This window comes from Bipolaris oryzae (assembly GCF_000523455.1).
Source record: "Bipolaris oryzae ATCC 44560 unplaced genomic scaffold scaffold_19, whole genome shotgun sequence".
NCBI lineage: Eukaryota > Fungi > Ascomycota > Dothideomycetes > Pleosporales > Pleosporaceae > Bipolaris > Bipolaris oryzae.
The window spans coordinates 67,787-82,851 of record NW_006911295.1 but is presented as its reverse complement, the minus strand read 5'-3'; the positions used below and the strand labels follow the sequence as shown (position 1 = coordinate 82,851).

General features: G+C 50.4%; 8 protein-coding genes across 8 annotated transcripts; 6 read left to right on the top strand and 2 right to left on the bottom strand.

Moving 5' to 3' along the window:
* Nucleotides 1–1,109: 1,109 nt before the first annotated feature.
* On the top strand, nt 1,110–2,617 carry COCMIDRAFT_33704 (uncharacterized protein; the record flags this gene model as incomplete). Its single annotated transcript, XM_007686434.1, has 2 exons — nt 1,110–1,925; nt 1,988–2,617. 2 exons carry the CDS (start codon nt 1,110–1,112, stop codon nt 2,615–2,617), a joined length of 1,446 nt encoding a protein of 481 aa, XP_007684624.1.
* Nucleotides 2,618–3,000: 383 nt separating this feature from the next.
* Nucleotides 3,001–4,491, bottom strand: COCMIDRAFT_33703 (uncharacterized protein; the record flags this gene model as incomplete). The annotated part of the gene is made up of 3 exons (XM_007686433.1): nt 3,001–3,079; nt 3,127–3,763; nt 4,095–4,491. 3 exons carry the CDS (start codon nt 4,489–4,491, stop codon nt 3,001–3,003), a joined length of 1,113 nt encoding a protein of 370 aa, XP_007684623.1.
* A 199-nt stretch (nt 4,492–4,690) lies between these two features.
* Nucleotides 4,691–4,921, top strand: COCMIDRAFT_86043 (uncharacterized protein; the record flags this gene model as incomplete). The annotated part of the gene is made up of 1 exon (XM_007686462.1): nt 4,691–4,921. A coding segment is annotated over one exon (231 nt), but the record flags the coding sequence as incomplete, so codon positions are not given.
* COCMIDRAFT_33702 (uncharacterized protein) lies at nt 4,911–6,859 on the top strand (the record flags this gene model as incomplete). Its single annotated transcript, XM_007686432.1, has 5 exons — nt 4,911–4,913; nt 6,061–6,165; nt 6,253–6,257; nt 6,343–6,646; nt 6,749–6,859. The coding sequence occupies 5 exons, from the start codon at nt 4,911–4,913 to the stop codon at nt 6,857–6,859; spliced, it is 528 nt and encodes a 175-aa protein (XP_007684622.1).
* A 338-nt stretch (nt 6,860–7,197) lies between these two features.
* COCMIDRAFT_86277 (uncharacterized protein) lies at nt 7,198–8,270 on the top strand (the record flags this gene model as incomplete). Its single annotated transcript, XM_007686461.1, is given in 3 exon segments — nt 7,198–7,467; nt 7,523–8,188; nt 8,205–8,270. The coding sequence occupies 3 exon segments, from the start codon at nt 7,198–7,200 to the stop codon at nt 8,268–8,270; spliced, it is 1,002 nt and encodes a 333-aa protein (XP_007684651.1).
* Nucleotides 8,271–9,187: 917 nt separating this feature from the next.
* COCMIDRAFT_86122 (uncharacterized protein) lies at nt 9,188–10,904 on the top strand (the record flags this gene model as incomplete). Its single annotated transcript, XM_007686460.1, has 2 exons — nt 9,188–10,471; nt 10,518–10,904. 2 exons carry the CDS (start codon nt 9,188–9,190, stop codon nt 10,902–10,904), a joined length of 1,671 nt encoding a protein of 556 aa, XP_007684650.1.
* A 477-nt stretch (nt 10,905–11,381) lies between these two features.
* Nucleotides 11,382–12,722, top strand: COCMIDRAFT_86189 (uncharacterized protein; the record flags this gene model as incomplete). The annotated part of the gene is made up of 6 exons (XM_007686459.1): nt 11,382–11,549; nt 11,605–11,728; nt 11,782–11,931; nt 11,981–12,337; nt 12,381–12,493; nt 12,543–12,722. The coding sequence occupies 6 exons, from the start codon at nt 11,382–11,384 to the stop codon at nt 12,720–12,722; spliced, it is 1,092 nt and encodes a 363-aa protein (XP_007684649.1).
* A 424-nt stretch (nt 12,723–13,146) lies between these two features.
* Nucleotides 13,147–14,929, bottom strand: COCMIDRAFT_33698 (uncharacterized protein; the record flags this gene model as incomplete). The annotated part of the gene is made up of 3 exons (XM_007686431.1): nt 13,147–14,494; nt 14,560–14,597; nt 14,651–14,929. The coding sequence occupies 3 exons, from the start codon at nt 14,927–14,929 to the stop codon at nt 13,147–13,149; spliced, it is 1,665 nt and encodes a 554-aa protein (XP_007684621.1).
* Nucleotides 14,930–15,065: the final 136 nt, after the last annotated feature.

The window sequence follows — 15,065 nt, the reverse complement described above, 5'->3', positions numbered from 1 at the left end:
GCTCCCACTAGCCCTCAGACAAGCTGGGTCGTACATGCGCGAGACGAATGTATCGGCGACTATGTATACTTGGCACTGCATCCGTACGCAGAATCTCCTGAGGGCGGAAAACCGTGTCTTCGGGCTTGGTGCGTATGGCAATTATATTGTGCGGCCCATCTGGGTTATGGCATACGAACAAGTGCAGAGACAGAGCGACGGGGCAGGCTGTCTACTAAAGCTGTTAGGGTTCTTAGACAGCAGAGAGGTATGGTACGAGCTAATAGCAGCGTGCAAGGATCTAGTTGTAGAGATGGATGTTCCAACTTCGCTACTAGAGGTTATTCAGGACGAGCAAGCATTTCATTACGAAATGAGGCTATTGTCACGCTACTCGCTTGTAGATAAAAAACAAGACACAGATAGCTACGAGATGCACGAGATGCTGCATCGATGCTGTAACTCCTGGGTAAAAGATGAGGAGCGGCAGATGCTGGGCTGCTTAGCAGTAGCTCTGGTGGCATCACTTGTGCCCTTGAAGTCGGACGTAGAGTCATGGAGGAAGCGGAAGCGGCTTATAGGGCATGGGGTATGTGTTAGTGGATGGATTTTTAGCGAATGGTGAGTTAGGTGAAAAGCAGGCTATCGAGGCCCGGATACGACCCGAATGGTTTGATAGGCTTGGGAATCTTCTTGCAGATGAGTATTGGCAGCGAGCAGAGCAGATGTACCAGCGAGCGCTGAATGGATACGAACAAGCACTCGGGCCAGACCACCCATCGACAGTCGACACAGCCAACAACTTGAGAATTCTCTACGAAAAGCACTGCAAGTTCGAGCAAGCTGAGCGCATGTATCAGCGAGCGTTGAAAAGAAGAAAGATCACACATAGCTCAAGTAGCATTCCCATGACTATGGAATCTCGCGCCAAAAAGGAGGAAGTCGATCCTCGTTCTTCGCTAGATGCGGATGCCCAAGCCCTCATCTCACCTGCGGAAGACCAAGATCAGTTGCTCAGCAAACAAAACGACGATGAGGTAGATAGCCAGATGGTTGCCGAGATCAGCTGTGGCTGTCTCCCTGCTATAGTAGTTGTGGAAAAGCCCACGATACGACATTTATTGGAAGAAATGGCAGAGAAACTACCTTCTTCTTGGGAAGAAATTCAAGATCAACTTCCTGATTCTTACAAATGGGACATCGAATTCATCACCAACCATCTTGGAGGTGCCGCAAAAAATGGCTGTTGGTCATGCACACCTTTGCTGGATAGCGAGCCGAAACAAATCCCTCTCACGATAGCTCACGCTCCTGTCGTGATACCGGTAGAACATAGATGGCCGCCTGTTGGTGGAGTAAAACCCCCACCAGATCCCAGAACATCGTCACTTATAAATCCTTGGGCCGAATTACCTATGGATGTCATACGGGATCTTTTCCTTACATTCGAAGGCGCACTGGGTTTCTACGTTCTCATCAGCGGTCTTTTGCAGGTCATCGTCCCCGATACTTTCGACACTTCCTGGGCATCTTCTCACTTACCTCACAGCTTCGGTGGACTGAAGGTATGCTATATCATGAACACTATGGAGCCGACTACGCTTCAGTCCAACGTAGCAGTCGCTCATGGGTCATCTGCAACGTCACAAACGCCAAACGTCCAAATCACGCACCCATCTAGGCAGAGTCGACCAGCTCAGTCCTTGCAGATCAATGACTTGATTGAAGCACGTGTATCGTTCATCCCACGAACGAAGTTCGAGGGGAGAATTGGCTTAAAGGTAGCAAAGAATGGTCAACTCGATCAAACTTACTTGGTCATGTCGACACACGTCATCACGGAAGCAATCTTGAGCAAAACATTAATCAGTCGAACCCGCAATCGGATAAGGCGACTCCAAGATGACTGGAATGAGCATGTTGAGATTTGTGCAGGGGGTTCGAAGGTAAGCACCAATATGGAAATGTATGCGGGGTCTTTGTAAAAGCACGACTAACACAGAAGCAGATTGGTATCATCGAGAAGAGTTTCGACCAAGCTGCAGAATACTACCCCTCCGGTTTCAAGCACGACGTCACTTTGATAAAGCCAGACAGAGACAGAGAAGCGTCGATCGCAAACATCCAGACTCCAGTTGACGGCCTTGGCTGGCTGAGTCGAGAAGCCTGGTCATCACTGCGTCAGCATTCTGCGGCTGTCAAAATTCTCGGACCAACAGGACCCGACAAGCAGGCAAAATGCATCAAATGCCATACTAATTCCGAGGCCACCATAGTGGGTGAAGGTGTATTTCGCAATCAAACTGCTTCGGCTGGTAGCAAGGCTCCAGAGAGCCACGATGAATCGTTTTGGAGAAAATTTGTATCGCGAGCTGTACTCTACCGTGTAAGTCCGGACTTTGACATACCCAATGGCTACAGCGGAGTAGCATTGTGGGCAGATGGTAAGAGGGAGGATGGAAGCCAAGGGCCTGGCATAGTAGGTTTTCAGAGTTTTGTGCAGGGGAGCGGGCACACGCAAAATTTCGACTTGCCAGAGGGTCCGCACTTGGAGGAGAGGTTGAGGAAAGGGTTTGTGGCATTCTATGGCGCTTTTCAAGTGCCGGATGAGCTTCGTCAGGAATACAGCATCTTGTAAATTGGCGGAGAGGGTGGTGCAGTGGGGTTTTCTTTAGGATTTCAAAATTCTTTTACCATGATGACTAGGAATTTGCAAGGTCGAGTGTTTGAATCTCTCACCGTCTACTATTCAAAAATAGCAAAGCATAACTTAGTATCAAAATTAACTCCTTTTGACATACTAATTGTAGGAAGGGGTTTTTTTCTTCAGTTTTAAGGCTATAGGGGCTTTCTTATCATATTCCCCTTGTTTGGACTCCTGCACTAATTTGAGAAACAAAAGTACTCTATATCTAGTCCCTTTAGATAGCACGTACAATCCAATCCAAACTATCGAGTAACTTGGCAACCTTGTTTCGGAATTTGGGGCAATGAAGCAAGTCTTTTATTCGGGTATGATCACTACTGGAAGGAGCCTACAACCTGCGCGATACCAAGCAAGACCTGAATGACGGTCAAAAAGAGGATCACGGTACCAAATCTAAGACAGTTAGCCTGCATTGCTTGAAATATAGTACACAAACCTACAGAAATGTCCAAAACTGCAATGTGTCCCTGCGATCGCGAAATAGCACCCATAGACTCCAAGGTCTTGACGACTGAAGGTGTTTTTCGAGTCGAGCAATGCGTGGCCAGAGGTACGGGAAGCTCACTGGCGTCCAGCTATCGGTTGAGTCTTTCATCATCAGGTTTTCTAGAGTCGGGTCGAAATCGCTCTGGGTTGGATTCGCTGCGTTATGTCGTGAAGTCGCCGGTCCATGTGAGCGGCAGGCGTGGATGCATCGCTTACGATAGCGGTAGGCACAGCACGACCGGCACCAGCACATTTTGCGGATCCCAAAAACTTCTCCTAAGTTCACGTGTAATGGCTTTATGCACCATGCGTTGAATAGCATAGCGTATGATTCTGAAATCTCTTGTTGGAGCTCCCGCGGTATGCCTACGGCGAGAGATGTGATGGAACAGAAAGCACACGGCAATGAGAACAGTTCCAAAACGTGGCGTCCGCCTACATTGGTAAGAAGTAAGTGGCGTGACACATTGGGCGTCCATTGAACATCCACTCCGCTGAACACATTCAGGGTGAAAGCGTTGAGACGTTTCGCACTGATGGACAGTGACTCCTGAACACCAAGATCATCTAATATAGCATAGGACGACATTGCTAGATACAATATTAACAAACTTCACTAATTGTTAGTTCTTTTCTCTTTAAAATTACGTACCATGCGGCAGAGCTTGCCCAGGTGGAGTTACCAACAAATGCTGTAAAGAGCTTTGATTCTGAATATTCGAGGTGTTCAGCACCAGCGCCGCGTCTACTCTCTGATCCCATTTCCCACCAGGTAGGAGACCACTATGTGCAATGAGGCCAGATAGAGAATGACTGTAGGCTGTTGGAGTTGCAGAGGACGTTACGGGCACCGTCCCTGTCGTCGTGCCTGTTGTCATCGTGAGTGCAGCATTGTGTGTTCGCGTGTCATCTGCAAACATGCAGTATGCTGCCACAACCTCACGATGCTGACGCTTGTTTTGAAAGGAGCTGAGCATTGTAGCCCAAGTTCCAAGTATACACATAACCGTATCCTCAACGTCTTCCTTGCGCCTGTCATCACCGACAGCAGTGTTCGCGGAAAGCCCTGGAAAGTTTGTCAAGACGAGATTGTCTATGACTGACTGCACTGTAGCAACCGGTGCGGTGGCCTGGAAGCGTTTGACGACCTCAACGAACAGGTTGACATAGTTTGCTTCACTATGATTATCAGTACGCTGCTTCAAGATGTAGCTTAGATATGGTTCGGCGGTCTTTTCCTTTGGGTAGTCGATGAATCCTAGCGTATGAGCCAGCCTAATTATATTGTTGGCCGGTGCTGTGTTATTACCGAGAGGCATGGTAAATTGTGATTGATGTAGAGTTGCAATGGTTCCCTTTCGCGCAGCAATGGACGCATCAAGAGCTAGTGCATGGGTGGAGGCCAAAGCTGCAGGCTTCAGCCCAGCCTGGTGAGAAGGTTGAGCTGAAGCCTGCAGCTCGAGGATACCGCTGAGTCTATCGAGAATGCCACCAGACCATAGCAACCAGGCGTGTTAGCTAGTACCGTCTTGGATGGGCGCAGGACCACGTAAGGACCAACATGCCACACTACTCAGCCCAAACTCATTCACTGATGAAAGTACAAAGTTATGCAATATAGTCATCTTGGTGAGGCGTTTTGCTCAGCCATGCGGGATGCATGTCATATGGAGACTCTGGAGAAAAAAATCAGAGTTCAGAAAGTTGCAGGGAGTCACAGGTCTTTGGTCCAGGTTCAATGGTAGGTAGGAGGATACGGGTTCAGGTGGGAGTAGACCATACCCACCAAGACCCTTCCACGTGACTTTCTCAGATCCACCAAAAAAAATCAAAACAGATGCAAAAACATACGACAGCGGGGATTCGCCAGTGGTCACCCACCTGACTACTAATCCGCCGGTAGAAAGCTTGTATAGGGCAGATCGGACGGGATGCCTAATTTTATTTCTCCGATGGTCGTATGTACCATGCCTATAAAATTAACATTATGCAATTCGCAGAGAAACAACGCTTGCAAACCGCAAAGGTGCAAGAGAGCCCACGTGATGTTATCGATATCTCGGCTTGGCACTTCCGCACCCTTTGGCACGTTGTGGAGAGACAGAAAGTGAAAATAGACAATGTAACGGCCCTCATGGATCTTTTCGGGCGCGATGCTCGATGTGCAATGGTGCGGGCGTAGAGCTTATATTTTCGCAACTCTACATAGGATAATGAATCAAGGTAGGAGATTATGTCTCGGTGCAAGGTGTATGTAACACTGACCTTGCAGTCCCTATGTACCAACCTGCAAGAACACAAGATGTTGCAGTCAAGCTCGCGTACTTGACACTCATAAATTTGTCTTCCATACCCCAACTCCAAAGCAAGGAGCTGCCATTTCCCCTCATTCCACCAACCATTCGTTCGCATTGCAAGAAAGGTGGAAACCCAAGTGTAGGGATTCGCATGAACCAAACGATGACGCGATCGCAAGTTTTGTAGTCTAAACCCAGTTTAGCGACAACATCTAATCTCGCCCAAAAACGAAACATGCCAGTCATGCAAACGTCGCCGTCCTTCCAAAAGAGACATTAATCGAGTTTGGCGCGTCTCGCTAATCAAGTAAACATTTGCTTTGAAATCAAAAAATAATCTCACAGTAGTGAATTCTTCCCAAAAAAAAAATAAGAGACTGGGAATTCCTTGGTTACCTTTTGCTAAATTGTGGGTTCTATTTCGTCCGGCAAGCCTCGGCGATCGCAAGTCAAGACAAAACCATTTGTGTGTGCATGGTGACGAACGACTGGAACGACATCTGCAACTGTATTATACGACAATATGGTATGTTTTTGGTTCTGCCAAGGTGTTGAGGCTTGTAGGGCTTGCTAATGTATGAGCGCTATTAGGTGCACGCCGACTCATCTACGTTTGCCCAAGGCATGAGCAAAAAGGAGGTATATGGACAGGTTTTGGAACAAGCGAGGGCGCTGTTTGACGGGCAGAGGAATTGGGTACGTGTTTTTGAGACGACATTATGAACGGTGAACCGAGTCGTAGTTTTCGTTAATCTTTGGACGACATGCTGACATGAAATCTAGGTCTGGTGAGTTACTCCGTTGCGCTTTGTGGGATAAAGTGGCCTGTTTGGATTGAAAGAAAGAAAAGTTCTGACGTGCGGTTTTCAACAGCAACTTCTCAAACGCAGCCTCCCTGCTCTGGCATGCTTATCACTCCCTACCGGCTCCTTCTTCAGCCGTCAACTGGGCGGGCTTCTACTTCACAGACCCGTCAAATCCATCCCAGTTGCTACTTGGTCCTTTCCAAGGACAGGTTGCATGTCAAGTCATTGCCTTTGGGCGCGGTGTTTGCGGGAAGGCTGCGAAAGAAGCGACGACGCAATTAGTAGACGATGTTGAAAAGTTCCCAGGACACATTGCGTGTGATGGAGCGAGTCGGAGTGAGGTTGTTGTTCCAATCGTCAAGGACGGAAAGGTATGTGACTCTTTGCTTGTTTACTTGCTTTTACTCTAGCATTCAAGTCGGTGATATGGCTGGGAATCGGCAAGACACATGGATGCTAAAACAGTAAAACAGGTGGTGGCAATTATCGACATTGATTGTGCGGAGCTCAATGGTTTTACGATAGAGGATCAAGAGGCGCTAGAGGAGCTGGCGCAGCTACTTGCTGAGTCATGTGATTTCTAGGAGAAAGCAACGACCGTGGGTGAAGAGTATGATTTTGGCGACAAAAATGCCCCGCTAGAAGCGAAAGAAGAGCAAAAATAGCCCATTGCGGGATTTGGGGTAAAAAAAGAAAGGCATTGATGCGCATCACGAAGATAAAGACATTGTTCGGGAGTTAGTCGACCTTGAAACAAGTGGAGGATTGTAATAAAGGCATCGACCTTTGGAACGCAAGGAAACAATGGAATGTAAACAAAAGGATACCCGTTCGAATGAATATTACCCAAAAAGAGTCCATGTTCAATCCTGAGGATATGATAGCACATATGTCTGCTCCGAAATGGTTTCTCTCCATCGCCATGGAGATAAAAAAACACAGTCTATACTGCCGTTTCAAGTCTGTTACCAAGGCAAGATTTGGGCCGAAAATCGATAATAACGCTGTCAAACTATGCAAGCACAAGTTTCACAACAAACGCTGCAAAACGTGCCATGTTCCCGAGGCGATTGTGAGATTAGGCCTTGTAGATGCCGGATATCATTGCGAGGGATGTAGATGCTTGAAGCGAGTTGAATATACTTCAGACAAGGTACCCGAATCACACGTTGGGGAAGAAGAGGCAGTCGTCGTTAGTGGCTTTGATGAGATGATTTGATCCTGATAGAGTACTGATGACCGGATAGCTGCCGAGGAACGAGCCAAAAGATGCAATATCGTCTTCTTCTTTGATCGTAGGCAATGTGGATGCATCGGAACCGTATGAGATGTCTATAATCGCTGCGTATGAAGACGACACCTGCAGTCTTCGTAGCACAAGAAGCAACGATGTGCTAGAAGAAGCTATTCCAGCCACTGCTGTACACATGACACCAATGATGCCCACCAAAATTCATATCCGTCATTCCCTTGAGAGTCAAAAACGAAAACAAATAACGATTCCGGGAAGCTTATCGGTATGCGATGACGAATCCTTGAAGCTTGGCACATCTCTCGCCCAGGAAAATTCAATCAAACCTGATCTGACATCAGGAGAAGAAGATGACACCCAGGCTCTGATTCGTGGAGCCATAAAAGGGGATGCAGAGTACCAGACTAAGCTTCTAAGATTATATGGCGAAATTTCGGCTTCAGATGGGCCATGTGCCCTGCCCTGGAGTAGTTCACAACGCAGTCTCATCTGCAAAGCGCGACTTATCGTGGGCCTTGAAATCCAGAGGGCTGCTGGACGGATAACAGCCGATGCCTTGGACAAGATATCGACGCAGTTATTTTGTCACGACAATGAAGAGGCGGCCATGGGCATGGACGAGTTTGCAGCTTATATCCGTGGTTTGTCCGACGGAGGTGAGGTGTCTGGGGGGTGAGGTGTCTGGGGGGCGTGCAAAGCAAATTATCATGCTTGCTTCTGACGGAGAGTCGGAGTTGGTTTGATGGATCGACGGGGAAGGGTTGAAGAGACAGGTATAGATGTACGACTGCAATGTCCTCAAGGCCACACCGAGTAAGCGCGAACAAGAATGAGTTTAGTGCGTGTTGCAGCGGGCTCCACCCAGAGCGCCGGCGTGCATGCATGGAGCCTAGATCTCGCTGATCGTAGCCCGATAGCCATCATGCTGGAACGGATGATGTCTCTCTTCGGCCGGCTGGCGTCGTGGCAGCCACAGGAGAAGACAAGTCACAAGACGAGTATTTTGGCCGAAGAGCTCGCCGACTTGATTACACAGCAGGCGGGCGGGGTCTGACTGCATTCGAGAAGCCTGGCACGTGGCCAGGGAACGGGAGCATGGGAGGGTGGGTGTGTTTATTAGTAGATGGGTTTATATGCGTCCGTGGTATTACATGTGCATGCTAGATAGGTCGAGGTAGCCCCGGCGCGCACTGCTTACTACATACGTACGTACATGATACTGAGCTGCACAAGACGACCATTCCTGTGTCTGCTGCCCGCGTTGCCCCAACTCCAACCTTGGAACCTGCCCACCTGCTGTCATCTCTCCTGCCATCGAGCGTCCAGCGTCCAGCCTTCCCCTCTGCGCCAATTGGGCCTTGCACTCGCCGCTTCGCACACTTGCACACCCCGCCGTAGCCCCCCGACGTCATCACACCTAGGCCCCATCTTCTCCCAACACCGCCACCCCCCTTGCGTTTGTCCAGAGACATCTTTTTGCTCAAAACTTATTGCTGCTCCTCAAGCCTCGCTTATCTCAGCTCCTAACAAACCCCCCGCCCGCCCCCTTCTCCACCTGCACCCATCCTCGTCGCCGCCACCCGGTAAACAAGCGCCGTCGCAATCACTCAAGCTGGCTGGCAACAGGCGCCGGAGCGCCCAGGGCGGCTTGCTCTCGAAGATGTTCGGGAATGCAAAAGATGATGAAGGTGCCGCCATCGATGCCCCGGCAAACAACGACGCGCCTAGGCCGGCGGCTGCCTCGACGGCCGACAACGCCGCCTCTGGCACACACGGCGCAAGCAATGGTGCCACTGCTGATCGCAAGGGCAGCGACTCTGCTGCTCCACCCGAGCGGAAACGACGGAGCAGTGGCGTGTCGCGTGCCCGCGACATGTTCTCGAGCGCGAAGCAGTCATTGCACATTGGAGGCTCCTCCCCCACCTCGACCTCGTCTGCCAACACCGCCCACATGTCGGAGAAGCCAGCTGCCCAAACTCCAATGCAGAAACTGGGCAAGTCGGACGCTGCCCTCAGCGTGCCCCAGGGCTCGCTCAACAACTCTGCCGGCGAGTCCGCACCGGGTCCACGTTCCACGTTCCGCGTCGGTGTCACCGAAGACAAGAACAAGAAGTGCAGACGGACTATGGAGGATACACATGCATACCTATACAACTTCCTCAGCACTCCGGCCCCCTCGTACGGCCTGGACAAGCCCCGCGCTGTCTCGGATGCGAGCTCGGTCCAGTCTGATCTATCGCAGGCCGTGGTCGAGAGCGATAATGGCTATTTTGCCATCTTCGACGGTCATGCAGGTACTTTTGCTGCCGACTGGTGTGGAAAGAAGCTTCATTTGATCTTGGAAGAGACGATTCGAAAGAATCCCAACACGCCGATACCCGAACTTCTTGATCAGACCTTTACCGTAGTCGACCAGCAGTTGGAGAAGCTTCCTTTGAAGAACAGTGGTTGTACTGCTGTCATTGCAGTTTTGCGATGGGAAGATCGAGTGCCTAACGCACAATCGTCCACTGGTTCCGTTCTCTTTGCACCTGCGGCAGTATCTGCTATCAAGCAAGCTGGTGAAGCCGGCGAGTCCAAAGACGGTGCCGACGCAGTTACCTCTGAGCCTGCAGCTGAACAGGTAGAGGCAAAACTACGAAGTGAAGCTACACGGCAGCGCGTATTGTATACGGCAAACGTAGGCGACGCGCGCATTGTCCTTTGCAGGAATGGTCGAGCCCTTCGCCTTTCATACGACCACAAGGGCAGTGATGAAAACGAAGGACGTCGAGTTGCTAGTGCTGGTGGTTTGATCCTCAACAACCGCGTCAACGGCGTCCTCGCTGTCACGCGTGCGCTAGGCGACGCATATATGAAGGACCTGGTAACTGGACATCCTTACACCACGGAGACAGTCATCCAAGCCGATCAAGATGAATTCCTTATCCTCGCCTGCGACGGTGTAAGTCATGTTCACATGAATAATTTATATTCGCTAACAGGTACAGCTCTGGGACGTCTGTTCCGACCAAGAAGCCGTCGATCTCATACGTCAAATCCATGATCCTCAAGAAGCCTCGAAGAAGCTCGTCGATTACGCTCTTGCTCGTTTCTCCACTGACAACCTGTCGTGTATGGTTGTGCGGTTCGACAACAAAGCCCTCCGCCAGCGCAAGAATGAGGCCACGACAAGTTTAGACCAAGAGCAGGCAGCTATGAAGGGCGGCATCACTGAAGCAGACTCGATTGTAGCGCAGGCAAGGAAGTCGATTGGCGAGCCAGAGATATCGGTCGAGCATGCGGCAAAGGAGATTATCATGGAGGAAACCGAGGCTGAGCCCGGCCCTGAGTTGAGTCTCGAAGCCGCCAAAGCCGCGAGGAAAAACGACGTATAGTTGGGATGAGAAAGAGTCCACTGCATGTAATTCATAGTTCAAAGGGTGGGGAGGTGCCTCATATGCGAGTGGAGAGGCGCATAGCAATGATGAGGAAGTGATGTATAGTTTTGTAGGCATGCTTGTGCATCTTGTGCGCTTGGTCTGTATGCATTCTCCAAAGTATGCGCCACGTCTGTACTGGCTGCTTTAGATCTTGAATCGAGCGAAAAGTTGAGACGGCGTATTTGAGTCCTGAAACTCGTGCCGTGGCACTCGTAGACGTTGGTTTGCCCCGCATGTTTGCGCATGGACTTTGGAGGAACCCGATACGCTAATGACGATCGTGCATCGTGGGGCGTCTACCTCCGCCATCTTCCACGGCATTTCAGAAGTCTCGGGCTTTATAAGCCTAGTGCCCACTGTATCTTTCCCCCCGAACAAAACACTACTGGGGTTACACGCCCCATGCGGCTCCGAGGAGCATCGCGATAAACCATGTCTGGCCACGACGCGGCGGACTCAGCAACCAACGCCCTCGGCAGCGATGCGCGACCGGCTTTTGTGACACCGAGAGATTTACTCCAGCAATCCCGCGCCCCCTTGCCCCCGAAAGAGCAACCGCGTCAGCTTTCGGCCATCGACCGTGAGCAGCTGGACGGCCTGGTATGGCAACGTTTGTGTGGTGAAGAGTCATGGGGACAGGCTGACACGACGCCAGAGAACCATTCGAGCTTTTCTCAAAGCGAGGACGAGCTATGACGTGCTCCCTATCAGCTACCGTCTCATCGTGTTCGATACCGCCCTGTTGGTAAAGAAGAGTCTGAATATCCTAAACCAGAATGGTGAGCTCGTCAGACATTACGTGCAAGATATGTCAGCTAAGAGCACTCCACAGGCATCGTCTCAGCGCCGCTGTGGGACTCCAAGTCATCTACTTTTGCCGGTCTTCTCACGACATCCGACTACATCAATGTCATCCAGTACTACTGGCAGAATCCAGATGCGCTGGCCCGAGTAGATCAGTTCCGCCTGAACAGCTTGCGAGGTAAGGAAGCTCGGCCCACGTACACCAGGCGTATACTGACATAAAACAGACATCGAGAAGGCACTCGGCGTCAAGCCCATAGAAACCATTTCTATTCACCCCGACCGTCCCGTATACGAAGCATGTCGTAAGATGCTCGAGTCGCGCGCCCGGCGTATACCAATCGTCGATAGCGATGACGAGACACATAGAACCATGGTCGTTAGTGTCATTACACAATACCGCATATTGAAATTTATCGCGGTGAATGTCAAGGAGACGCAGAAGCTACGCAAGCCGCTCAGGGAGCTGAATGTTGGCACGTATACCGATCTCGCAACTGCATCCATGGATACCCCTGTCATGGACGTCATACACATGCTCGTCAAGAAAAGCATATCGAGTGTTCCTATTTTGGACAAACAAGGTAAGGAATTGGATTGGTTCTAGGAACATATGGCTGACAGCAGTAGGAACTGTGCTCAATGTGTTTGAAGCTGTGGATGTGATAGCGCTCATCAAGGGCGGTGTATACGACGACCTCAACCTAACGGTCGGCGATGCTTTGTTGAAGCGTTCAGATGTAAGGAACTCACTGACCTTACAAAAAATTGGCATGCTAATCTTTACAGGACTTCCCCGGTATCTTCACCTGCTCGCTGAACGACAACATGTCAACGATCTACGACACAATCCGCAGGTCACGCGTGCACCGCTTCGTGGTCATTGACGAGAACAGCAAACTCAAGGGCGTCGTCACATTGAGCGACGTGCTCGAACACACACTGCTTGAAGGCATGGAAGACGAGTAGAACAACGCCGTCCATGGCCAGGCGTCAGGTTTACATTGGACGTCACTGGCACTCGACGAGCAGAGGATGCGACGATGCGACGACTAGATCACCCGCTTGGCGGGTGGGGGTGACGATACTACCAAGTACGTTAACTGGAGCACAAAGAACTAAAACAAGGATTACTGTGGCTCGTCTTGGGAAATGAAGCGAAGATACCAATAGAAGAAAGAAGCAAGGAATGCGCTGATTAGGACAAAGTATTATGACATTCTTGTATGGCGCAACGGGATGAGGAAGCCAGTGAATTGAATTTGTTTTGTGTCTTTGTAGCCATTCATGCTTTGCCAAATCCCCACTCATCTTCCTTCGTCTTCTACTTATATCCCCCACCCCAACAAAACCTACATGTAATAACTTGTCCAGTCTATTTTTACTTAGTTACTTACTTACTCATCCCACCCAACCCCCACACCTCACCAACCCTCCTCGCAACCCCTTCCCCACTCCAATACGCCCCCGTCACCGTGCCCAACGCCACAAACGGCGCACAATGCTCCCCGGCAACCCACACTCCGCGCTCCGGCATCCCGCGCCTCAAGACCTCGACATCCTCGTCTCCCGCCTGCAATCCAGTCTGGAAATTACAATACGAACCCCACCCCGCGAGCTCGTCGTTTGCCCACGCCGTAGCTAGTACAGCACTGGGCTGGCACTCTGGGGCATCGGGCGCGTAGTTTGGTAGTAAGGAGTAGTATGGTGCGAAGAAGTGTGTCAAAATGTCGTCGTGTTTTTCCCGGGGGTTTGAGGCGAGGAGGCTAGCAATGTGTTTGCTTGTTGGACCGTGGATGTAGAAGAGTAAGGTTGGGTGTGCGGTGCCTGAGGGGAGGGCGGCGAGGTTGACGGCTTCTTGGTTCCAAGCGGATGGGTTTGTGAGCGGGGTGTAGGTTGGGGCGAGCCAGTGGGTGAAGCCGGGGTAGTGGGTTGGGCTTATGGGGGAGTCTGATGAGGGGGTTGATGGGTTGATGGGGGTGGGAGGGGATGAAGAGGAAGTGGAAGTGTTCCAGAAGGCGGTGGGGAAGGTAATGTAGACTTTGTCTAGATGGCCGTATCCGAGGTTTTGGATTGCGAGGGTAAAGCGGGGTGGTAAGGGGGGAGTAAAGGCTTTTGTGTTTCTTTTTAGCCACCCGAGGGGGGTGGTTAGGACGACTTGGTCGAAGGTTAGGCTTTGCTTGCCTTCGAGTTCGAGGGTGACTGCTGTCTCGCCGTTGGTTTCTTGGGAGAGGATCGATTTGACTTTGTGCTCGAAGAGCATGGTGGCGCCTTTGAGTGCGGGCTCGGCAATCTTGTCTAGGACTTTGGCGTATGTTGATGCTACAAAGAGGTTTTCGCCGTCGATGCATTCTTCTAGCCAGAAGAACTTGAGACTTTGTGTTTGGATTGGTGAGCCGACAAAGGCACCCCACATTTCGGCCATCTCTAATATAACTCGCCGCTTCTTCTTTGGCTCTTCATCGTTGCCTGGGAACATTTTTACCACTTGCTCCTGGAAGTAATCATACAAACTCATCTCCGCTGGTATTGTTGCAGACTCTTGATTCGAAAACTCCATTGCTCGCTCGACGATTCCCCAGACATGCTCACTGTTTTCTGCCCCTTCTTTGTCAGGCATGTGTTTTCCTAGACTGTCAAAAACCGACTGTCGACCATCCCAGTTCATAGTTACAGTCTTTGTTTCCTTGGCAAGATCAAGAATGGGATTGTCGTCTGTGCCATGTATCCAGTTTGGTCCACTTTTCAACTTGTTAGTAGGTATGCTCTGGCTCAAAGTGTGCTATTAAGAGTGAACAAGACTTACAGATCGACCAAGTGACCTAGCGCATTGCTTTGACATAACTGTAGACTATTCAACACGCAAAATCTTCCAAAAGATTTCAAAAACTACTCACCCGCCCACCAACTCTATTTCTTCCCTCGAGTATAGTCACCTTGACGCCTTGCTTCAACAAGATATCCGCACATCTCAGCCCAGCAACACCGGCGCCAACAATGCCAATATGTGGAATCTTGCCCGCTGTTTTCCGTATCATGTTTGGTTCGTCCATGTAGCTTTGTAAATGCGGCGAACTAGACAAATCTCTCGATATCCGTGTCTCGCCCTCGGGGGTTGTCCTATCATTTGTGCTGTCAGCATGCCTGACCGCGTTCTCATTGCCGATATTGCCCATGTTGACGTTGCGTGTGGTATCAAGGTGAAAAGCCAAGAGAGACAGGGAGAGAGAGGGACCAATTCGAGAGCACTCCTTGAAGATTGATTTGAGGTTGGAAAAAGGTACAGTGTAGTTCTTGGCTGATCACTACACT